Genomic DNA, 25783 nt, shown 5'->3' on the forward strand with positions numbered 1-25783 from the left:
CGTTAACAAAGTGCAACCTCTGAACTGTGAAACACCACTGTGTAAAAATCAATAATCTTAAAAAAAAATCATAAAACTATTATAAAGCATATTATTGTTACAATACATATTTTGTAGGATAGTCCATCTTCATTTTATCTTGTTGCATATACTTTTTCAAATTTTAATAGATATGAATCATGACTAAAGTTATCAGTAACTTGACATGAGCTTATTGTCATACTAAAATAAAGAATGTCAATAGTTCACTTTGTTTATTTATAGGAATTTTTCATATTTACAAATGGATCAGATTTGGTCAAAAATCCTCAATAGCTCTGAAGATGCCAGAATTTTTTTTTTTTGCATAATCTTTATTTTAGTAGGAAAATATAATATAATAAAATAAAATAAGGTCATGATTAGTCAGTACAGGAAGTTTTGTGTCACTAACTACAGCATCTTCAAAGCCATTGAGCATTTTTGACCAAATCTGATCAATATTTTAATATGAAAAATTCCTTACAATAAACGTGAATTATGACATAATCTTTATTGCAGTAGGACAATAGGGTTATGATTAGTCAGTACAGGAGGTTTGGTAACAAAAGCTTTAGTATCTTCAGAGCTATTGTGCATTTATGTTATGATTCATATCTTTATTAAATTTTAAAAACTATAAGCAATAAAATGGAGGTTGACTTTCTAACAAAATTTAGTATAATAAATAATAATGTAGCATGACTATGCTGACAAGTCTTCATTACCAATTCATATAAATATAGACATTTATTCACTTTTTAAAAGTTCACTGATTTTTACATAATGCTGTTTCACAGAGGTTGCACTTTTTTGACGCTCCCTTGGCAGCCGGCGCGCTGCTCTGTTTGCATTCACAGCTTGAAACAAACAATTCTGATTAAAAGGCAATAAAAACGAACTTTTTTCTTTAAAAATGCTTTTGTAGTTCACTCTCTGTGTTAATACAAAATGAGTGAGATACTTGCTGACACATTTGAACGTTTATCAGAAGAGTTATTGAAGCAGGAAGTCCGAATCTGTGAAGATCTAATTTAACCGAACTGCAGCTGCTCTATTCCCGTGTTCCTCCGCGTAGCTGACAGCTGCAGTTTAAACTATGCCTCATAATCGTGTCTCTTTGCATTTCCAGGGTTTCCAAACGAAGTTGTTCTGCATTATTCACATATCTGCTCCTTTGTACTATAAAGTACTGAATATAGAAAATATGATAAAAGGCAGAGAGCTGCACGCAGCTCAAGAGCCGCCTGTTAACCCCCCCTCCACCGCACTGAAAAATGAAGGTCCCGCCCCTCTGCCTCGCCGATAGGCCATGCAAATTTCAGCCAATCAGATCAACCAGAAAGGTTCCTGCCCCAAAAGTGACAAAAACGCCCCCTTAACACTGAGCGTAAATCCACATGAGCGCGCAAAAAGGAATTGACCGCGCAAGATCACTTCTCAGTTAGAATTGCGCCTGCGCGGTTTTAAGGTTCACTCGCTCAGTTCCTAAATACGCCCGCTTAGTTCTCTTTACGCCCTTTCAGTTTATGGCAGAAACGTAATTCCATATAAAAGCTTCAGACATGATGACATTCACTACATTCAACAAAAAAAGAATAAGTGTCCTGGACAAAGACCCAGGTGAGTGGGGGGTGGGCTTGTGGCGCGCCCAGTATATTTTCTGTCACAAATTTTTCCAACATTATCTCGTCTGCTCCTGGTTCCCAACAATTTGAAAAAAACAAAACAAAAAGAAACTTTTAAGCTTATATTTCTCTTTATATGTCCCCCATCATCAGCAAAATGCCTCAAGAACATGTTACATCAGCTTTTCTTTATCTATAGTGCACACAAATAACATGCTTATCCAACTCCTAGAATGCCCATGCGCACACACACACACACACACACACATCTCCCACTCTGCGGTGTGTTCTGCCAGAACAGTCATCCGTTTATGAGTCACAAACTGTGGCATGGACATGCTGCACCTCACTGTGGGCCCACTTTCCTGCAGGAGTTGAATGTTTAGTGAGCAGAAGCTAAATGCACACTTCTGGAAGGTGTGCAAACTCTGAGACTATAACCTCTAAAGTAGCAGAGTAACAAATGACAGGCAAAAATAGAATTTTATGGATCAAATGTTTAAAAAGAATCAGTACTTACATCACCTGGCGTGACACCCTGTGCACTCCTGCTTTTCTTCATCCTGTGACGTTGGACCAGACCGTCTGTCGTATATCTCTCAGAAAAAAAGAAGCAGCGCTTCTACTGCTTTGGGCAGCCTGACTGGTACCACTGCAGATGGAAGGTTGGGCAAGTGTGGGGAAGGAAAAAAGACAATGTTTAAGACCCACTTTCATGAATATTGTGCTTTTAACATGTTCTTGTGGCTATTTTCTGATGATAGAGGACATATATCAAGGAAATTAGGTTCAAAAAAGCATTTCTGAGTATTTTTTTAGTTCCTGAATCACAGGCAGAGAAAAAAAATGTGGTTTAAGGAAGAGCTTATTTGTGACACAGAAAATAAACTGGGCGAGCCACAAGCTTCCTCTCCAAGCTCTCAGCAACGGGAAGGGAAAGGGGGGGTGGGGTTGCTCCGTGGCAACAGTCTCACCCACAACTCAGAGGTGAATCTCTAAAGAACTACTTCCGCTTTACAGAAGCTATGTCCTGGAAAACAACAAGGGTTTTTAATTTAGACTAAAACAGCATTATCATAATTTAAAGACACTGGGAATGCTCAATAGATGATCGGAGTGGATCTTTAAAGCAACCAGGTCCAGTTCCACTTTTACTAAAATTAAAAACTTTATTTTGCTCTAGTTAAAGAGTCATCACAGGGTTTGCTCTGCATAGAATTTGGTGGCCGAGCCAATTTTATCCCACAAATCTGCGCAAAATTGGATTTTTAAAGGTGTTATTAGGTACCGACCAAGTTTATCTGTCATTTTAGTTGTTTCACAAGGCACTTTTGAATTAAGAGCATAATATCACTAAGTTTTAAATAAAATAAGTTACAAAATTAAAATATCAAAGGAGGCTAAGGGACATTTCTCTATATTGCTCAGTTTCCTTGAGACAAAAGGTAAATTCAACATGAATTTATGCTATCATTTAAGAATATTTGATCAGTTTTACAGGTATGGCAAATAATAAAATTAAGAGATTTTCTTTTAAAAACCCAATAGAAGATGTAAAATCAGGTGGGTGAAGCGCATACACAGGACTCTCAATTGCAGGCCAGTTAAATAGAGTGTATCTGTGTTATTGAGGATGAGGAAAATGTATGGGACATGAAAGACATGAACATTTCTGGAGGAAAAGCCCATGTGGCTTGTGACTGCATTGATCCCTCTGTACGGAGCTGCAGCTGCATTCACAAAACCTTTCCAGATAAAAAAGCAGACTAGCTTTCTTCCTGGAGTCACGATTCTAAGAGATGATTGAGGATCCTGTAATAATTCAGGTTGCATCCTGATAATTTACAAGATTTTTGAATTAATCAACTGATTTTTTAATTCAAAAAAGACGAAAAGAGAAAAATGATTGCTGTAAAGTGGCAACTGATAGAACAGATCAAGAGTTATTGGATTTCAGAGCGTCTGAAAAAGTTTGACAAAATGTAACCTCAAAGGGTGAAATACTGTCAGACTTCTCATTAAACTTCTAATTAAACAAACAAAACAGAACAGTTAAACTCCTGTTTTTCAGCTAAATACTGGTTGAAAAAGAAGACTTAAAATTGTTTTTGCTGATGTACTATTACTGCTAAAATTCTCTTCTGGTGAAACACTGGCTGAGGCTGGCACAAGTATCTGTGTGAGGACAATCTGACACCACCATTGCTTCATTTCAAGCCAGAAAAGAAACCCTGCACTAAAAATAGTGCACACACTGGGCACAATTGAAACATAAAAAATAAAATAAAACTCCTATTTCCAGTTAAATATTTTCAAAGCTTAAACAAAGCCTGGTTGAGACATTCATGTTGGTCTAAAAATAAGATCCATTCACTGTGTTTACCCATGTCAATACAAGGTTAAAATGTCAAATTGTCAGTAATTTAGTTTTTAATCAATTCTTACTTAGCAATAGACGTACCCATAAGGCTACAATGTACTGTGTTGATGAATAATCAGGAAAGGGTGTGTTAAAAAAAAAAGAGCTGGTTCAATATGTTTTAGATGAAGACGTTGTTTCAATAAAATTTCCTTGAATCATCCTAATAGTTGAGTTAATTGTGTAGAATTCCATTATATAGAAAAATATTTTACAGGTCATAGGTTTTCCTGTCTTTTTTGAAGTAATACTTGTTTTGGGTGTATTTTTTTAGGTACAAATAACAAAGATTGACACATTTTTAATACAGTATACTTTAATACAGGATACTATAAACCAGAAGCTTCACCAAAAACAAAAACCTCCATGCTGTGTGGGCATGAAAGACATTCATTCCAGTTCCATCTGCTAGAATCCAGACACAGATTCCTCATCAATTCTAGAATGACGTCAGTGGTTGGAAAATGACCACGGGGCAGACATGAGTGACTCATTTATGTGACAGAAATCTATTGATGTTTTCCTTGACACTATTGATCTTTATGGTTTCCGCCCACGATAGCACGTTTGGGAAGCACTTTGCCCTTGTGCTAACTTAAGTAGAGACAAATGAAAAATATAAATTTACAACTATGAACAACATTAGACTGTTCATGGTAAATACAAATTGCTAATAAAATCCAGTCAGTAATTTGTAGTTGCTGCTGTGCGAAAGCTTTGACGTGTTTTTGTAGTTGAAAATAAAATACAATCAGTACATTCTGGTTTTTACATACATTCATCCTCAAACAAACAAGACATTTTACAACATCCCATTCAACATAAAGCAAAAAAAAATATTTTTTTTGCAAAACTATGACAAATCTTTATAAGTAATAAATCTGTTTCTGTGGCTATATATTTGACTCATACAGACACATTTTAGCCCGTACTGAATGTTTTTTTTAGTTGATATACCATTATGTTAGAGCCACTGACCGTATATGAGAACTGGAGCAGGTAAGTGATGTCTGCTGTAGACTTGCTTCCAGACTCAAGGTAATTCAGACCCCATATTTTTGCGATACGGACGTCACCAGTGATTGGTCCTTGTCAGGCTGAGTCAACAACATTTGTACGGTACCCAATCTCGCCAATCTGGAGTGAGCTTGTTGGAAGTCCACACCCCTACTACTGAAAGCGAGCTTCTGTTAATCTGTCAATGAAACGTATTGAACATTCAACGTGAGACCACATGCTTTTACTGAGGCATCCAACTGGTCACCTTATGGTAAATGGTAAATGACGTATACTTATATAGCGTTTTCTACCCTCTTTCGAAGGCCCAAAGCGCTTTACAGTCACAGTCCCATTCACCCATGCACACACACATTCACACACTGATGGCGGCTCCGCTGCCAAACACTGGCGCCAACCTCCCACCAGAGGCAAGGTGGAGTTCAGTGTCTTGCCCAAGGACACTTTGACACATGGGTGTGCAAGGCGGGAATCGAACCTGCAATATTATGATCATGGGTCGACCGCCCTACCGCTGCACCACGGCTTATAGGTTGCACTACAGAGAAAAATATCACGAAAAACCACTAAGATTAGCAAATTGGGATTGGCAACAACATGTTAAAAATGTAGTAGGGCAAGAATGGTTTTGCTGAAAAGTATAATGATCGTGTAATATCTGTTTATTTTTTAATAGAAGTCTAAGGGACTTTTTGAGGCCAGTGAGTACTTCTTTATTGGAATGTGAGGAGGAAGGGTCACTCAGTCCATACAGTCAATGGTTGGAGCTTGTAAAGACCTACTATAACTGAGAGCATATCTCAACTTTGACTGAGATCATGTCAAACCTAATTTGTTTTACTTCTCAGTCTTTCTTGTGTTGGCTGTTGCTATTGATTATTTATCTTCTGCATCAAGTTGTTTGATTTCCTCGGGTGCTTTTTGTAAAATGTAGTCGTGCTTCCATGTTCTTTCATGTTTTTCTTTGAAATCCTTATAAATTAATCAGATTTGATCAATCTTCCTTTGATCCTTCTATGAACATGACGGTCCAACATTTTCATTAAAGATAATTTGGATGTGTTAGTGTTTTGTATTTCCTAAAGCGTTGTTAGGTCTATTTTTTATAAATTTGCTCAATTGTCCAATCTTGAGAAGATTGATAGCTGTCTTCAATATTGTTTTTTACTTTTCTGACTACAAAGTGATGGAGAGTAATCTCTAAGATCATTATTGATGCTATTAGACTTCAGCAACACACATCCCAGTTCTTTCACACAGCTTTGTTCAACTTTTAAGAGGTCTTATATGGTATCTTTGCTGTGCTGTGTCAAACAACCACATTGTTGCTTGTGTAATATTTTGTTGCATGCAGCCTCACATACAAAGCTAGCCAGAAAACCATATGGTAGTTGGAACAGGTTCTGTTTGAAAGGGTAAGTCACAATGTTGTAACAGTTAAGTGATGCTGCAGTCACATGTGAAGTAATTACAAGACTCCAGATAAAACATCTTTTGTATTCACTTTAATCAATCAATTTTGATAAATGTTGATAAAATAAAAATAAGAAAATTGAATCATGCGCACAACCCCATCTGGTTGTAAAAAGATCTATGTTTTTCTGCCAGGTCTCACACGTCACATGTCTTGACAACGAGAAGTTTTATGATTTACTGATGATCAAGTGAAGAAGCACACAAGGATGGCCACAATCCACCTCTGAAGGGACTGTTAAGGGTAGAGTCAGACCTTGGATATTCTTTAAGTGCCTGTTTGAAAGGAGCTAAACGTCCTACTTTCACTGATGTTTGCATTACTGCTGATGAGAAAAACATCAAGAGTTACTAATTAGTGTGCTGCAGCTCACCCTTGTGAATTACTATGGAAGCCGTTGCCGTAGTTAGATTTGCCCATGGTTTGTTCATTTATTTTCTAGTGCCAGCTTTAGTTAAAAACTAATGACATGATTAAAGAATCATGCAATGCTTATTTTATCCTTTTGCCCTACTTATTGTAAGATATGCAACATTTAGCTTTTAACATTTTTTTTAACAGATGTTATTAAAAGGAATGAGGCTGATTCTTATGGAAGCATTTGTGTATCATAATTAAAAATAAAAGTCAAAACCAGAAAAGCTTTTTCATTTTCAAAATGAAGCTGTATTTTTTGACTTCAAATTAAAATAAAAAAGCAATGCTTCTTAATTATTTCTTCAACACAGCTTATTCTGTCACTTAATTAAAATGATACAGAAAATGGTTTTGACGTTTCATTTTCAAAAAGTTCTCTGGTAAATGTGTAGCAAAATTAAGAGACACAGACATAGGAGCAGTGCAGCCAGGCTGTTAACTTTGTGTTACCGGCAGAGGAGAGGGCTTTGTGACAGTTGTGCATTCCTGATGATTGTACACAGCTTGTCAGGACTACGTAGCAGCCCTTCCGCCTTCCACGGTACGTCCGAAGGTTCGTCGAAACTTCCCCCGGACTAGCTTTGTCTTCAGACCGGCAGCGCGAAGCCCCGCGATCCAAAACTCCGGATCGCCAAAGACGGAGGTGTTGCTACGCAGATCTGAAAAACTCTAAAACATCATATGAATATGTGTTTCCAGTAGTGTCCAGACAAAATAAAGGCGGATGTAATTCCCACATATTTACATCCAAGTTGCTCATTGCTGGATTGACCGCCTGGAGTTAAGTCCCTCCACGGCTAGTGTTTTTAGCACGTATTAGCCTAATGCTAGCCCTTCTTCCGGGTCCTTGCAGCCAAGAAAAAAGCGCTGACCGCACGGATTAAAAAAATTATGTGCGAGAAGGCCCTTAATAATAATCATGACAGTAATAAAAGCACCTTTAGAAGATATGTGATTTGTCCAACCAGAAAACGGCAAACGTTTAGCATGGCGAAATCTGCTAGAGCTGTTACTGGGGTCCAGCTGTCCTCGAACAGCCAAATCAGCGGGAAGCTGCAGGACACTATTGGTTCACAGGGCTTCGCGGACCAGCTAAGGCTAAGCTGAGGCGGCTACCGGTCTGAAGACAAAGGTAGTCTGGGGAAAGTTTCGATGAACCGCGGTGCGTCCGAAGGAGGTCTGCGGAAGGCGGAAATGCTACTACCGGTATGTAGTCCTGAGAAGCTGTGTACAATCATCAGGAGTGCAAAGTCGTCACAAAACCATCTCCCCTGCGGCTAACACAAAGCTACAAGCCTGGCCGCACTGCTCTTAGACATGTCTGTGTCTTTTAGCAGCGCAGCCGGACACACGGAGATGGCACTTTTGTCATCGCCCCGCCTCCCTTCTGGGAAACCTAAGTTGAATTGAGTTATGTGACAGTTTTCAGTGAAAATGAAATGTATTCCCCTCTTTGCATTTTCGCTTTAATGATGACACAGAATAATTGATTTTTAAGTAGAAAATGAAAAAGCATTTTGAAGTATTGGTTTTTAATTTTTATTTTTGAGTCATTTGATGCAGTTACATTGTGAAAATGAAAAAGAATTTCTGTTAGTCCATTTTAATTGTCAAATTAGGCATTTTTAACTGAATTTTGCTACACATTTACAAGAGAACCTTTTGAAAATGAAAAAGCATTTTGAAGGATTGCTTTTTCATTTTAACGGTCTATGCAGTTGGCTGTGGGACTAGCCTATGTTAGCTTCTTTTGATGTTCATTAAGAAGAGTGATGCCATTGCATACTTCAAGTCATAGTCAGCAAATAGTCCTCAAAAAACAAACAGTTAAAGTAACCATATTTGTGGCAGGTCTTTGTATGAAATATTCACAAAAAAATTTAACAAAAGCGTAAAATTAACAACCACCTTGCCAAGTTGGCAATACTGCAGAAACCATCAACAAAAAGAATCACTATCTCTTGATGCCATTTCAGACACTATTAATCACCTCTCCAGTTAACAACACAACAATAAATCTCCCACATAGTGGGGTTCCTTTTTAACAAGCAGCAAAGGGAATATTCATTTTTTCCAGAGGCAATCCAGGCTAGCTTATTCTTTCTCATTGTGTTTCTGTGATTAAAATTAGTTTTTCGACTTAACTTGAGAAAACTTTTCCAACTGACGCAACTCAAAGTGCTTAACATAGAAAAAACATTTTCTAATCAAATTGAGAAAGCATCTACACTCACTGGCCACTTTATTGGGTACATCTTGCTAGTACCATGTCTGACCCCCTCTTGCCTTCCAGAACTGCCACTCACTGGATATTTTCTCTTTTTCAGACCATTCTTTGTAAACCCTAGAGATGGTTGTGGGTGAAATTTCCAGCAGATCAACACTTTCTGAAATACTCAGACCAGCCCGTCTGGCACCAACAACCATGCCATGTTCAAAGTCACATTTCCTCTCTATTCTGATACTTGGTTTGACCAGCAGCAGATCATCTTGACCATGTCTACACGACTAGACTACGTTCACACTGCAAGCTGAAACCACCCAATTCCGATTTTTTTGCCCCTATGCAACCTGTATCTAATCTTTTAATGACAGTCTGAACGACACAGATCTGATAATTCCAAATGTGACACAGGCTCCATGGGTATGTGGTCCTGAATCTGATACGTATCCGATCTTTTGAAATGCAACCCCCGTCTGAACGGCCAGGCCACATGTATCCGACCGGTACATCATTGATACGCTACAAACGTCATAATTCTGCATTGAAGTAGGCGGGAACAAGAACATAAACATCAACCATGGCGGACGATGCTGCTGACCAGTCAGTGGGAGGAAAGCGAGTTCACTGATTTGATTCATATTTGGGGTTACAGCCCTAATCAGGCTAAACTCGTGGGCTCTTATTTGAAAAAAATTCCAGCGAAATGGCAGAGCGTGGTGTTGAACCTTTCCAGGGCTGACTTTTTTTTACCCTTTTCGACCGTGGTCAGAAGCGCGGGTGACCGAAGGTGGATCCTCCTTCACTTCCCCGTTAGGACCGTCAGATTCTCCAGAGCGAGTTAATAAAGAGTCAATAGCATGTATTCTGGGGGAAGCCATGTTTTATTATCGTTCTCCTTTTCTCCCTAACACACAACATGAATGCATGCACCCACTGCCCCTCTCACTGCCTCTCAGAGAGGAGAGAGCGCGTGCAGTAGCTCTCTCCTCCCTCTTACAGACACGCGCACGGCCCCAGCACATACACATCCCCATTCCACAACAGTGGGTACAGATGACCCTGGCTCCAATGCCTTCTTAAAATGAGAAAATTGTAATTGTGCTGGCTCCTTTGTGAAAATAAATGTAATAATGCAAAAAGAGCTCCGCTTTGACAACACTGTTGTTGACATCTATTGTTAATGTTAGCTACTTCCGCAAACGAGTGACGTCGTTCACCGTTGAGTACTATTCTGCGCATGCGGGTCACTTTTGGGTCATTTCACGTTCACACAGGAGATCAAAAAAGTTTGCATTTAATTGGAACTGTAAACGGCCTTGCAAAAAAAAATTGGTGCATTGAGTTGCTGCCAAGTGATAGGTTGATGAGAAATGTGCTTTAACACCAGCTGCCTAATAAAGAGGCCAGTGAGTGTATATCCCAATTTACATATACAAAGTACTTGTTCAGCTCCAGTTATTATATAGAATGAATCTCTAGATAGATCTAAGTCAATATGATATGATATGTAATATAATTATATTTTAAAAAGCAGTAGTTTTTTCTCTCTCCTTTTGTTCCATGAAGCAGAGTTAAGTTTTTGGGTTACACCCATGGGTTTCACCCATGGAAAAAAAAACATCTTCTCAAGTAAGATTAAATCACCAACTCTTGTTTGTTGGATTGCATGACAGACGTTTGGAAAAAAATATATAATGGTAAATAAAAAAACAACAACTTAAATTTAACTAAAAGCAGCCTGGGTTGCACGTAGAGGAATACCGCCATCAGGTTGTATTGCTCACTCTGGCACAGAGTGCCCAAGCTGTTCCCACAAGTGTCCAAGTCAAAACTGCTGGCAGGCCATTACATCCTCTCTGCTCTCAAGCTCTAGAAGTGCTCATTGTGGGTGAACATGATATCTGAGGACAGTTTGGTCGCAAACTGTTGGAGATTTGGCAGTAGAATCTTATCTCTTTGTACAAAGATTGTATCACCAGATCTCATCACATTAGATGATCAGTGATTATTTCTTTTATTTAATTGAATTCCTTTTTTTTTAAACTAGTGTTCCAATTGTGATTCATTTTTGCTGTTGTTTTTAAGCTTTTTCATATTAAATAATTAATCCGTAAAAACATTACTAATATTAAATTTAATTAAGACATTTTAAAAAAACCTTTGTTGTAGGATTGAGTAATGTCGAACATATGAAAAGAAATATTTTTATTGTTAGAATATTTTTATGTTGGCATCACAAAAAATCCATAGACAAAGTGTATTTAAAACGTAATATAATGTTAAGGTTTTATGCAGTTATATTTACCATAACTGTTGAAATTGAGGGATTATGTTTCAAAAAATTACAAATAACGTGATGTTCTTAACATGTTCTACTTGGGCTGGTTCTGTTTGTGATAAAGTTACTGAAGCAGCAACGGCTTTTGGTACAACGGAGAGAATCAAATATAGACTTTCTCCACAAATTATGATAACTTCATATTTGTGTTATTTGACCACAGCATGTGGTCAAATAACACAAATATAGATTAGATAATCATGTTTTATCACATTGCAATGCAATTAATCGTTCAGCCGTGCAGGAATCTACTAGCAGCAGTTTCTCTACACTTTGACCTCACGATGTACCAGCTGTTGGCAGGTGCTGCCTCACTGAATGAGGATTCTATCTAAAACTAGACTCCATCGTAAGGTCAAAAAGCTGTTGACCTTCAGCAGAGACGTTTATAATGGAAACAGCCCATAACCTCCGCTGGGTTTACCACGAAAGCGTGTTTCTTAAAAATGTAATATTATAAAAAATAAAAAAGAGCATATGGGCAGTTAAGCAAAGTAAACTTTAGACTCCATGGCAACATACTGTAGCTTCAGGCTTTATTTTTGCCCTTTAGAACCCTTTGGATGACTTCCGAGATTATTCAACCAGTTATTATATGTACACAGTCTAAATGTCGAAACTTAGTTTGTTAATTTGTATGTTTAAAACTGTTCTCCAAGGAGACATTGATCAAGAAAGATCAGTGTTGCAACTCTAATATCCTTATCTCTGTCAAGATTTCTTTCAGAAGAAAAAACTTCAAGACTCATAGCTAAAAAACCCTTAGATTTTCAAAGATCACTGCACTACACAGAGAAACAGGAGAATTTCCTTGAAGTTAATTGCTTAAGTGACCTCTCACTGTTGTAACCACAGCAAAAGGGCGTCCCCCCAAAGGCTGTTAGTTCCTTTACAAATAATTAATTGTGTAAAAGAATGCACGGTCGCGAGGCTGCACTCAAGATGATGACTGGAAATACTAGTTTCAGGTTTTTAGGAGAACACTAGCAATCATTAAAGTAAGAGCACGCAAGGGACCTACACAAACAAAAGCAACTTGAGCACCAAGCTGGCATAAGCTTGTAAAAATGGTTGTGATCTCTGGCTTTATTAACACTTTATCGTGCCTCCTTTGACTTTTAATAGACCGATTACTTTATGCAATACATGCCTTTTTTTTAATATCGCAGCAACTGCCAAAACAAATATGTGGATCTTCTTTTTATTATCATCAAAGAGATTTGCGCGCAGCTAGGAGACACTCATCCCCACAAAGATGACAAGCAACCACATTTTTTTAAAGTAGTGCAGCTCTTTGATGAATAAGACGATTGTGACGAGTCTCTAAAGGCTTCTTTTTGTCTCAAAATTCAAACGTTTTTTGTTTGACTTTTTAATTTTCTTTTTGCAACTATTAGCGACATGCATTTCAGATCTGACATCTCCAGTCCCAGTTTCACTAAATGCTAACAGCGTGGATTGAAAAGGATGTTGTTTCAAATAGAAACCTTTATAATGAGTTAGAGCAGATACACTGGCTGCAGGACAAAAAACCTGCCTAACAGTTTTCAAAAGTAAAAGTACCGCAAGATCCACGCTACAAGCAATTGTATAAATGGGAGCTAATATAAAAATACAAAGCTATATTATATCTAGCTGCTTTAACTTTAAGATTAGATTTTTGTTTTTTCTGGCAGGTGCACAATGTGACAACAGTAGCTCTTGAGATTTCAAAAAAGTAGGTCAAGCTACGCTAAATGATGTTTCCGCTCAAGAGACTGTTTCAATTGAACCACACAAAACACTTTAGCTATCGGGGTGCTTTGGCTTTTCGTAAACCCGGGGGTATGCTATTGGCTGAGGCAACTTTAAATTACATGTGTTATATTTAGCAACATGGTTATTGATAAAAATCAACGTTGTTTCAATAGAATAGTATGAGGCCCTCTCCCAGTCTAAGCTGGTTGTTATTCATGAGTTTATAATGCTCTTGAATTGAATCTTCTGTTAAATGTGGGAGGCTTTGATGGAACTCTGACCTGAGCCGATTTTCTTCCTCCAACTGCAGCTTTAAAACAAAAAGAGCAAAAACAAAACAGCCAAGATATTTTAAAAAAAAGTCCTGTTAAATACATATTCCTTCACTCTTCATTAAATTCCTCACATTTAAAAGGATGCATCAAAGATTACTGAAAGATTTTAGACATAACTCTGAAATACTGTAGTCTGTTTGTGTACAGATATGTCAGTGAATAAAAAACTCTTTTGTGTAAAGCAGCATCTGCAGTAGGCCTGCACAATATACCGCAAATTTATCGTTATCGCAATATCCAGCTCTGCAATATACATATCGCAAAAGACGGCAAAAATCGCAATAAATCGTAAACCTTAAATGTGCTAAAACAATCTAATGGCAGCATGAAGTATTTAACGAATCAAATAAATGTCTTTATGCATTTGACCAATCGAATGGAGGCCTATTATGTTAGATGTTTGTTACCTATGTCGACGAGGCTCATTTGGAGTGTAATTATAACTGTTGCAATGAAATGTGAATGATGTTTTTGTTTATTTTGCTATTTGTTTAGATACCGCAAATGATTTCGTTATCGCAATATTAATCTCTAATATCGCATATCGCGAGTTTTCCTCATATCGTGCAGCCCTAATCTGCAGCATAATGGATCACCGGACATCAGTGAATTAACCTGTTAAAGCCTTAGGTCACAACTGCCCTTTAGAGGTGAATAACGGTCAAACCTGTACAGGGCATACAGGGGGCTCGCACAAAACATCATGGTCATACACTGCTCGGTGAGCTAGTACAGCAAAAAGGTTCATGAACATTTTTTCGCTGCAAGTTTCAAGTCATAGCGAACGTTTGTACAACAGGCAAAGGTAAATATAGGGGGGATATATTTACCTTTACCTTATATTTACCTTTCCTGCGCAAGGATCCCTATGCGCGCTCCTTACAGGGACCCTGACTGTTAGAAATTAGGAAATTAGACTATCAGAGGGTAGTTTTTGCAGGCATCCCTCAGGCATCCTGCGGGAACTTGCATATCACATGCACATCCTATGGGTGCGGGATTCACGAGGGAGCCGTAAGGGGCCATTAATTGCATCTTACTAATGACCAGAATGCACGTAAGGGCACTTTACAACAGCATCACCCGTTCCACATAAATGCGGACAACTTACAGTACATTACCCTAACAAATACTTCACGATACACTTACCACACGCAAAACAATTGTATGTCCCATTTTCAAGACGTCCTTTATGGTGGCTAAACAAGCCTCAAGAGAACTGGAAGACACACCTGCACTCCCCTTAAGATGCGGGTGCTCCTGTCTATGACCACCCATGGGCCCGAATAACCCAAAAACCTGTAGCAAACATTTGGGTCAAACTTCCGTATGACCTATGAGTTGTCAAACACACTCTGAGTCTCATTGATCTAATGTAATACACTCATAAACTTCCATCCAACATACACATGAAGGTTATACATAAACATTGCTGAAATCAAAACAATTTGTGCAATATCCAAACATTTAGTGAGAACGTGCATACTTGACTGGTAAAAACGACCTCACATTGCTGCAATGCACAATGGAGAGCTCTGCAGAGTGAGTCAGTGTCTGTCGTTAATTCAGGACTGCTGGTCACCCACACAAAGCATCTTTTGTGGTGCCCAAACAAAAAAAGCTAAAGAAATCATGTGAACTACAGCGTTCGAATTGAGTTAAACTGCTATGGAGTCTGGCAGTTAGACTTTCTAAAAGCCATCTGTGCGCCTCAACAATGACTACCCAACTTTACACTAATTTACTGCCTGCAGATAAGTCAGTAAATAAAAGAAAAGGAAAAAGTAAGCTTTAACTACTACAGATTAAAATTCAAACTCACCTTCACAAACTGGACTCATTTAGAGAAGAATGAATGTTTGCCATTTGAATTTTTGTAACAGCTCAGAAATCTGAGCAGAAAATGCAGAAGTGGTTACCAACAGTCAGAGGATCGCTGGTTTCAGTACAGCAACAGGTTGGGTTTCTCGTGTTTTATTTCACCCTAAATATAACCAGTCTCTATTTCGTTTGACCAAACAAAATAGGGTAAAGCATCATTGTGATCCTTAAAATAAGCCTCAAACCACAGATTTTAAGAGTCTGATAATGTCAAATGTCATCCCAAATCCAAAAGGAACGGAAAGTAACAACTTCTATTTGCCTAAATCTAAAGCAGGCAAAAAAAAAAAAAAACACTGTTGTTGGAGTCTTAAAAAAAAACAAAAAAGGTCATGGATCTATAAAAAGCTGACAAAAGTCAGAGATAATTAGTGACTCTGAAAACTGTGTCACCAAATGCTTTTTTTAAAAACGTTTTATTATTTATAAAAAACAGCGTTATTGTTCTTGCTTGATTTGAAAACTAAACTAAGTTTTCTGTTGTGTTTTTGTTTTAAACTTAGCTCATAAAGAATTTGTCAGGGTATGATTGTAAAATACAATAAACTTCTTATTTCGCTAATTTATTCATGTCCCTTTTGAAAATGTTTATTTAGGAACAAAAGGCGAAACGAGGCTTCCATTCCTGTTACTCAGAGGGAACTTTTAGTATTCAAACATTTTTTCATTTTGTTATGAGCTAATAGGTTATTATTTGAATGTAAGTGTGTGAGAGTGTAGAGCTCTTCTTTCTTTCTGTTTTAGCATGACATTTGAATAAAGCAAAAAACAAATGTAACGTATTTTCCGGAGTACAAGTCACAGTTTTTCAAGGTTTGGCCAGGGGTGCAACTCATACGCAGGAGCAACTTATTTAAGATTCTTTTTAAAACATAAATAGGCTCATATATTTGCTATTTTCCCACTGACAACTTGTTTTAACTAACAATCACTAGAGGGCACTGCAGGTGTGTGTATCCGTATTTGCTACTTAGAGCATCGTAGAAGACCACCATCCAAAACAAACATTGTTTTTACGTTCCTTTCTCGGCTAATGCGGGACAACAAGTCATTAAACTAGGTCACAGAGAGAGACAGAAGTATAGCTAAAAACAGAGAGATGGAAATCTAGCTAAAAGTACCATCAGTCTGATGCAGCTCCTGCATTATAGAAAGTAATAATTGACATAAGAATAAAAAAGACTGAATGGAAACCTGCTACCGGTGCTTTTGTAGATAGTTAACATAAAAAAACCTGATCTCTCAATGCCATCCGTGTCTTCTATGACATATACAGTCAATGCTTCCATTTAGCAATGGGGCTAGAAACTTGACAATAGCTTCTCAGATGCGACGGGAGCATCTGGTTGAGAATATATATTGGATATGCATTGAGTATCAAGCTTGATGCAGTCAGAAAAGAGGCAAATTTGAATCCTGTTCAGTGTGAAAACAGCATTACACCAGGCTTGGCAGATTTGATCAGAGGCGTTGCACTTTTTTCTCAAAAGTGCGATTTATACTCTGGAGCGACTTGTTTGTTTTTCTTTTTCTTAAGTATTCTTTTTTTTGGATCATGCGACTTATGCTCTAAAAAATAAGGTAGATTAAAAAGATGAAAATTTGTTTCCTCAATAAGTACAAAAGTGATTTACAACACTTTGTAACATAAAATACACATAAGCATCTGCTTTCACATGGGATTATTCTTTGGCACATACATGAATATATCGTACAAGAGGAAAAACTTTATTTTTATTAGTCAGTGCATTTGTAGTTTGCAAGGACATAACATGAGTGACCTAAAGAAAAAAATCAACCCTGCAGAACGGCAATGTTAGTGCAATATGAACAAATGCGATCATCTCACCCAACTGCTGCTAAAAGACACATTAAATGTAACATATGGGGCACCAGTCACTGTTGACAGTTCCTCACATTGATTTTCTTTAAGGTTTAGGGTATTGTTTCATGACAAATTGCACAGAGTTGCTGGAAGGTTTAAGGCAGGTTTTTTAGGGCTCATACAGCATTGGTTTTCTAATCTTATCCATTCTTCCCACACTGTTGGTGTGGGCATGTCCTACACACAAAGCAGTGGCTGCACTTCATGCAGCTGTCTTCATCCTGACTGAGCTGGAACACTGCTATTGAATGTGCACAGTTGACGCTCTACCATAGCTTTTATCACAGTGGAATAACTAAACACTGACAGATTAGCATTAATTGTATCAGGTATTCCAAAGAATTGCAAATGTAAATGATTACATTTACATATACATATAAAATTACATTTCTAGTAGGAAATTATTCTGTTGTGGTCATTGACTGCTTTAAGAGCTGGACTCTGTGAGCCCTCTTTCCTCCTGATCCAAATAAGAAGTGACCACAGGCTCAAAGAAGAAAAAACCCATAGACTTCTTTTAAGAAATAAACAGCTTCATTATATTATTCAGAATAACCATTCTTGCTCTGCTACCATTTTATAACATGTTCTTGCTAATCCGAATATTTTTTCATGCTATTTTTCTTTGTTGCAAGTTATTCAAGTTGTAAACAGATTAGATCAGATGGCTCAATAAAAGTATGTGATCCCACGTCCAACGCTTAAAACGTTTGATTGACAGATTTTGTGTAACTCGCTTTCCAGTGGTAGGGGTGTGGACTTTAACTACAACTCACTCCTGATTGGCGGAAGTGGTTGCCATAGAAACAATGACTCAGACCAATCACTGCTTACTGACCTCATCTGGATCGCAAAAAAATTGCGACTGAACGGACATCATTTCATTGGAGCCGGAAGTAAGACATTTTCTAAGGGTGACGTCACATTCACTCAGTCCAATTCCCATATACAGTCAATGGTTGTAGTGCACATAAACAGACCAATAAATAAATGAAAATGTTTTTCTATAATTTTAGGATTTTAAAATACAGTAGTCTGGTTGTGAATGCAAGAATAAAAAGGATAACAACAAGTCTCTTTTGGTATTTTGTCAGTTGCGTACACTATAAATAAAATTATATAAACAAATTAGAAAAGAAATGGTAACTTTAAAGCAGCTTTTTAGAAAGAAAAACCAAAATTAGAAAATGCATAAGCAGATGACCTAGACAAGAATTGATCTGTTCATCTAACTAAATTATTTCCTCTTTCATTCAGCCTAAAAAGCAGCTTCTAGCAGAAATAAGCTTTTCAGAAGCGTGAGCACCCAGAAGAGCGTGTTGCGGAGGAAGAGAAACAACAGGGATCTTTGGCAGTTGAAAGATGACGTCACTGTGGAGGCCACTGAAGGGAACCCACTGGATGTGAGTGTACAGACTCCAGAAAAAACAAACACAGAGAGAATGGGCCGGTCAGGCCCTCTGAGCCCACAATAACCGAGCCAAATGTCCCGGATTGTTCTGCTGTCACACCATGTGTCTGTGAGGTTGCCTCAGGAAATTTCATCAGTATACATGTAACGGAAAAAAACAATGACCTTGTTAATCTGATACATAAATTGAAAGCAGACTACTTTTAAGCCAACAATAACGTTTAATCATCTAGAGCAATTTACCTGCTATAGTTATAGATGTATTGAGACGGAAAGAAAACAGTTCTTGATCAAGTATCAATTAAAATGCATATTTTTCAAACAGCAAAGTTTGAATATTTGTTACATGGTGCGGCGTGTTGTCATAACGCGCTGAGCCGACACCAACCTTGAAAGAAATCACGTGACCTACAGTTTGTTTGCAAGCGTTTGTTTCAAAGAGGCCAGCGTAGTGATATAGAACACTTAAGCTATGTGACCGGAACTTCCTTTTTAGACATCATCACTGTTGATTCTCACTTTAATCCCCACCCAGCAGCCAATCAGAATCGAGTATTCACCCGGCCCATGGTATAAGAGATAATAAATAGGTTTTTCTTGAGATATTGGAATAAAAGTATGGCCTTTTTTCTCAAGAAAACGACATCTTAAGTTAGTATCACGAGAAAAACAGTAAAAAATCGTTTTTCATTAGAAATCACTGAATGTTCCTAATTTTCTTCATAAATTACTGCGTAATTTGAAAGTTCGAATTCCAAAAAAACTGATTCTGAACTGATTCTAATTTACAACTAAACAACTAAAGTAGTCAAAGATGTGAGAGTGTAATAGCTGTCACCATAGCTGCTCCTTGCACGTACACAGCTGTATTGTTTTTGTGCGATCCCCTTTAAAAAGGGAGCAGTTCCTTTTTCCCAGGTGTGGGTAGCGAGTGAGTACGAGTGCACTGAGTTCAAAGCATCAGGTTTCAAGCGTCATTTGGGCATGTCTCTGACAGAGAGACATGCCACCTGAGACACCTGCTGCCAGAAAGTAAACACCTGAGAAATTGATCATTTAGTGATGTTGCTTTTCTTTTTAGCCATTTCGGTTTGCATCTTAACAGCTGTGTTTTTCTACTGATCTCATAATATGTAAAAATGTATTTCATTTTCTGGAGGTAACTTTTTTTCATTGGATAACATGTTATTAAGTTGTTGTAGAAGAAACAAGCAATAATTTTACTCCTCTATCTTAAGAAAACTCATTGGAGCTAAATAAAAAACATTAGCAGACATGGCCATCCTCGTCTTCTGAGGTCAGTGTTAAAGGCAGGTGTATGAGGGAGCTGGATCATACTCAAACTTATTCTGTACCACACAGACTAGTATTTGTATTGTTTTATTTACCACATGGATATAGTCAATAAATAAATTCTATGAAAAAATCGCAAACTTGAATCATTTACCAGCGTTTCTGTGGTGAAAAAACAAAGTTTGGTTTTTTGTGTGGACATCACACTGGAAGAGGTTTTGCACACAAAAGAGCAGCATTCTTTCATTTCTTACAATTTATATATATTTTTTTAATTAAACCATGACCTCCACTCTAAATCAAAATGCATCATGTGATACAGACTCCCAATTACTGCTTTTTCTGTTAATTCTACTGAAAATCACAAGGTGGCAACCACATGAAAATTTAAGTTTCCTGAACTTTTGTTCCCAGAGCTTTAATAAAACTTTATTTACAAAGTTGCTGATGGCAAAAAGGTACCATGAAGTCAAACGCTGAAGACAAAATAATAGCTACACAAAAAGATCAAAACAAAACAGAGGGAAAATGTAAGGCTGTCTCGACAACGCCTTCACGCTTTGAGTGGCCAGCGCTCACAGATTAAAGGCGAGCATCTGTCTGCTTGTGCAGGAGTCTGAGCAACGCTGCAGGGTCCACCTGTGCCTCCCTGCCAGCAGGGAGGGGCACAAGATGCTCCAACATATGCCGGTTTCATTGTTTAAATGATTACCTTCTCCCCAGCGTACCTTTCAGAGTTAAACCAACTTTTTTATACATGTTCAGATTATTTGGATAATAGTAGAAAAAATAAAAAATAGCTTTGTAAAAAATGTTTTTAATTAAAATATGAACTATCATCTCTCAAAACATCTATTATACTGAATAAAACTTTTTTCTGCAGTATTTCTTTTTTATAGAAAAAGAAAACAATACATCAGCGTAAACCTAATTCTTGTGTATTAAATAAAGGGTTTTTAGCAATACTCTGCTTAGAAGCACTTTGAAAACAATCACATACCCAAGGATTGTTTTTCATACACTGAACATTGTCCGGTAGTGTATGTCCGGTATTAAATTGCCAACCCTTTGTTCGATAATACAAACAGCCCTGAAAACTGAGAACCCAAATGCAGTGCAGAAACGTTGAAGACCTTAGTCAGCAACATGTTTTTCGGTTCTGATTGATTTTTAGCCACATCGTGTGTATCAAGACACAGAAAAATGAACTCACGGATGAGGCTGTTCTCCTTGAAGCAGCGGCAACGGGCTGATCGGGAATCTGACTCAGCAGGTTCTGGACCTAAATGACAGGAAACATTGAAAGTACAAGAAACACCGAAAGTTATCAGGAAGGAAAAACACCAGCGTCAGCTTTAAGGCAGGCAGAGCGACAGCTGATCTCTGGACCTTTAAGCTCTGCTGCAGACTCGCATGTTTTACCAGCTGTCATGCAAAAGGCTGAATTTGAATTCCTCATTATGACTGGACAAACCTGTTTGCATGAAAACTTGACACTGCTTCAGCTGGGCAGAGCAGAGCAGGCATCACCTGCTTTCATCATTATTGTTTAAAGAGCAAGTGTACAAAAATTGAAAGCATTTCTCAGATTTAAAAAGATACATTTCTATAAAAACCTTTGCGTTGAACATCTTTAATGCTTTATTCAGCTCATACATTTTCTCTATACTTGAATTTGTCATCAATAAAGTCACATATTTTTGTGTTTAAGTTTGAAAAGAAATAAAAAGAATCCGGTCTTTACATTAGTTTCAATCAATACCTCAACCAGAAACTTTGAGCAGAGATATTTGACCTAAAACAGCCAAAAAAAAAAAAAAAAAAAAAAAACTTAACCAAAACAAAATTAGTCAAATTTCTTACATTTTTTCCTTCTGCAATCCCAAGAACAGCCTTCACACTGGTCTAGACTGTTTGGATCTACTTTTCACCTTTATGATCATTATGATTCCCCCATGTGGTGAAAAGTGTCCAATAGTAGAATATGGTAAAAGACTGACTTGGATCAATGCTATAAAACTAACATTTTATTTTGAAACTTTGATTAGCGTGTTTGAGTCTTTGCTGGGAGGACATTTTGGTCATTTGACTGCTTTGATGTTTTTCTAAAATAGCACTTTCTAAAACCCAAAATCTTCTTTCAGACACACAAAAACCACAAAGTATAGCATGTCTTTAAAACAGCTAAATGTCAGATTCCTTGTGGACTTAATACCATCTTATAACCAATTACAAGTTGGTCTTTAAATGACTGAGGGAATTAGATCATCAAGAAAGCGTTTCTTTGTCCTGCATTCCAATTTGCATCTTATTTAATTACACTAATGCATCTTCTGGCTTTCTATAATAACATAAACTTGCTCTAAGCCAGCAAGTGGCATTATTAGTTCAGATAATAAAGAAACTCTTCATTGATTTAACTGATTTTTTTTGTTAAATGTAAAAGGTTGATGAATAAAACAAATTTTATAGATAAAGATCAATGATAACAACTCAAAAGTAAAAAGTAATCTAACAATGTCTCGATAAGTGATTGATAGAAAGTCTTTTGAACTAAATGGGTTACGTGAATTAAGTGGGATTTGCTCAATATGATTTTTACCTTATCTGGTATCAAACACAAAATAACTTTTGAACAAAAATATGTTTTAATAGCTCATAAGGTAACACGCAAATGATTTTAAAAAGCAAAATGTCACCTCCTCGTTTGGAAGCCAAAAAAAACCCCAGATAAGTCACCTCAGTAATCGCATCTGCAGCAACGCCACCAAACAGCCACCAACTCAGTCATCCGTCTGACAATCCTTTCAAAACGCAGCTGCATGTTGGCATGTTGTCGTTTTGTTTCAGCATAGACAAACAATAAAAAGCACATAAGCCAGCCCAGGTCGGACCCCACAGCTGCTTTTATTTTTTGTCAATTTCTTATCAAGCTTGGCGAAACAATTATATTTTATGCTTGTCAACAGTTCCTAGAGATGTCATTAAGAGCTTTCCAAGATTCTAAAGAAGATGGAAACACGATGTTGCATGCATTTGATATGCTTTTGCAATCCCACTTAAGAAATGACACGAAATGGATTGTTATTATTACTACTACTGAAAAATTTCTAATGCTGCACACCACTTGGGTGTTGCAAAGTTCAAATTGAAAAGGCAAAATCCTACCAGGTTACAGTTTTTACCTTCTCATAATGTCATGTAATGGCTACAGAAACAATATGACATTAAACCTAGAGATGCAACAGTTCACTTTCCTCGCGATTCTGTTAAAACCTCAATTTTTTTTGTTACCGTTTCAATTTGGTTCAATACATTATTTGTGTATTACAAAAAGCAACAACAAACAATCAAAATGTCATTCATCAAATGTAATAATAAGCAAGCAATACTGAAAACACACTTTCAGTTGGCTTATACTAAGCCTGGTGTAATGAAAAACAACAATAAATAATGAATCCTGCATAAATTTAGCTCAAAACACGTATTTGACACTTTCAAAGTCAATATATGCAGACGTATGCAGTAGGGATGCAGTGATTCACTTTCCCTATGATTCTGTTCAATGTTGTAACATACGGTTTGGTTTTTTAACCATTGACTGCGTGTGAGGACTGGACTGAGTGAGTGTGACATCACCCAAAGAAGATGTCTTACATCCGGCTCCAACGAAATGAAGTGAATTCAATTGCCATTTCTTAGCGATGTCGCCATTTTGGAGCCAGACGACATCAGTAAGCAGTGATTGGTCCAAAGCAGCCTGGGTCACTGTTTCTATGGCAACCACTTTGCCAATCAGGCAAGAATGAGCTTGTGGAAAGTTCACACCCCTACCACCTAAGAGCAGGCGGAACACAAATCTGCCAAATCCAACGTTTGACACAAGACTGCATACACTGACACCTGACTGGCCAGTTTATTCATTTCTTTCATTCATCTTCTTCCGTTTATCCCTTTCTGGGTCACGGGGCTGCCGGAGCCTATCCCGGCCACTTATGGGCGAAAGCAGGGGACATCCTGGACAGGTCGCCAACCTGTCGCAGGGTCACAATCACACACCCATGCACACACATTCCCACCTGTGGACAATTTAGATTAACCAATTCACCTATAAAACCTATGATACCTATGAGGAAGCCGGAGTCTCCGGAGAAAACCCACGCATGCACGGGGAGAACATGCAAACTCCACACAGAAATGTCCCTGATTGCTGTGTTCTGTTCAAGTCTCCCAGCCGGGCCTGTGAGGCAAGAGCGCTAACCACTGCGCCACCATGCAGCCTGGCCAGTTTATAACTTCAATAATTTGCACGACATACAAACAAAAAGCAGGATTAATAGAAACATGTTTTTTTTTTAAAGGTGGGGCAAAAATGATTATTCTGAAAAAATATTATGACTGAGTAATAGTTGTTTATTTCTCAATTGAAGTCTATGGGATTTAGGCATCTTGGAACCAGCGGGTACTACCTCCTTGGAAGCAAGAAGGAAGGGGTCACTCAGTCCAGTCCTTAAACACAGTGAATGTTTTAAATGTTTTAATCCCTTGTTATATTAGCTGAGACTCATTAATTTCAAAATGAGTCATTTGTGTGGGGGGTTTTATGGTGTCACACAACGAAAAGCTGACAAAAAGTCAAAATAATACAGGTTCATGATGGAGTTGCAAACAATGGTTGCAAATGAACAACTGCTGTTATTTTGGATTGATGCTTTTTTAAATAAAATTGTAGACAACATTCATATCACTAAAGATTACAGACACGTTTTGGTAGATGCCCCTTCTGGGAAGGAAAAAAAAGTATCTGCTTTGATGTGGTTTTGAAACTGTGAAAGATTAATGTTGTTTGCCAAAAGAGTTCGTCCTTTTTGGATAAGTAGTAAAAACTGTGACACAGTTTAGACAGATTAGATATAATATCCTCACTCCAGACTAAACCAGTGAGCAGATTTAGTGTCATTCGTCTTTAGGAAATCGCAGATTAACTCTTTTGACGCACACTGTTGTTAAACAGCCGGACTGGACGTCTGATAACAAATCAAACTTAGTTTTACGACCATCAGGCACTTCTCATTCACTCCATAGTTGTGCTTACACAAGCCTACCGTAACAGACATTTCTATTGTTTGCCTCCTACATAAAAAAAGAGTCAATCAATGGCGGTTCATTTGTTTGCTTTGTTGCCGCCATTCATTTATTTACGGAGAAAATTGAGCATTTCACGAGACTACAAACATACGCATCATGCAGCGCTCACAGTCACAATGAGGCAGAAACTGAAAACAAAAAGCCACGGTGGTCGATGAGGACCACGGCGTGCTCACTTCATTACTGAATGAGGTGATGTCGGGACTCAATTTCATTAAAGAGTTAGCTCCAAAAGGACGGAACTGCGTGTCTAACGATGACAAGATAAATAGATAAACCTCTTTCGTCCTTAAAAAAAGGACACTTGCCGTTCTGTGTAAATGCCCCCAAACTTCAAAGAAATGTCGTAAAAAATACGGCGACGGTGGTTGAGAGGATAGCAGTGACAGAGAACTTAAGGACAAACCTTGTTTCTTTTGTTTTCGCTTTTAGTGCTCCTTCGCTGGGCGCCGGGAAGCCTCTGCTCGGGATGAGTCCGCTCTCCGCCGAGCCGCAGTCAGTCTCCTCTCGGTGCCATTCGCGCGCGCTTGCTACCCTCGCGACCCCGCGAGCACTTCT

At 37.8% G+C, this 25783-nt stretch overlaps 1 protein-coding gene across 1 annotated transcript in view; it reads right to left on the minus strand.

Moving 5' to 3' along the window:
- LOC101173893 (3',5'-cyclic-AMP phosphodiesterase 4B) overlaps nucleotides 1-25783 on the minus strand; it is a 73012-nt gene extending 47229 nt beyond the window's left edge. The window contains exons 1-3 of the mRNA XM_023965353.2: nucleotides 25632-25783; nucleotides 21291-21359; nucleotides 2167-2298 (exon numbers count right to left, since the gene is read on the minus strand). Of these exons, the coding sequence (XP_023821121.1) occupies nucleotides 2167-2208 (42 nt within the window). The 5' untranslated portion in view covers nucleotides 2209-2298; nucleotides 21291-21359; nucleotides 25632-25783. The remainder of the gene's footprint in view (nucleotides 1-2166; nucleotides 2299-21290; nucleotides 21360-25631) is intronic.

Source organism: Oryzias latipes, chromosome 17, assembly GCF_053564925.1.
Source record: "Oryzias latipes strain Hd-rR chromosome 17, Olatipes_Hd-rR_3.1".
NCBI classification, from domain to species: domain Eukaryota; kingdom Metazoa; phylum Chordata; class Actinopteri; order Beloniformes; family Adrianichthyidae; genus Oryzias; species Oryzias latipes.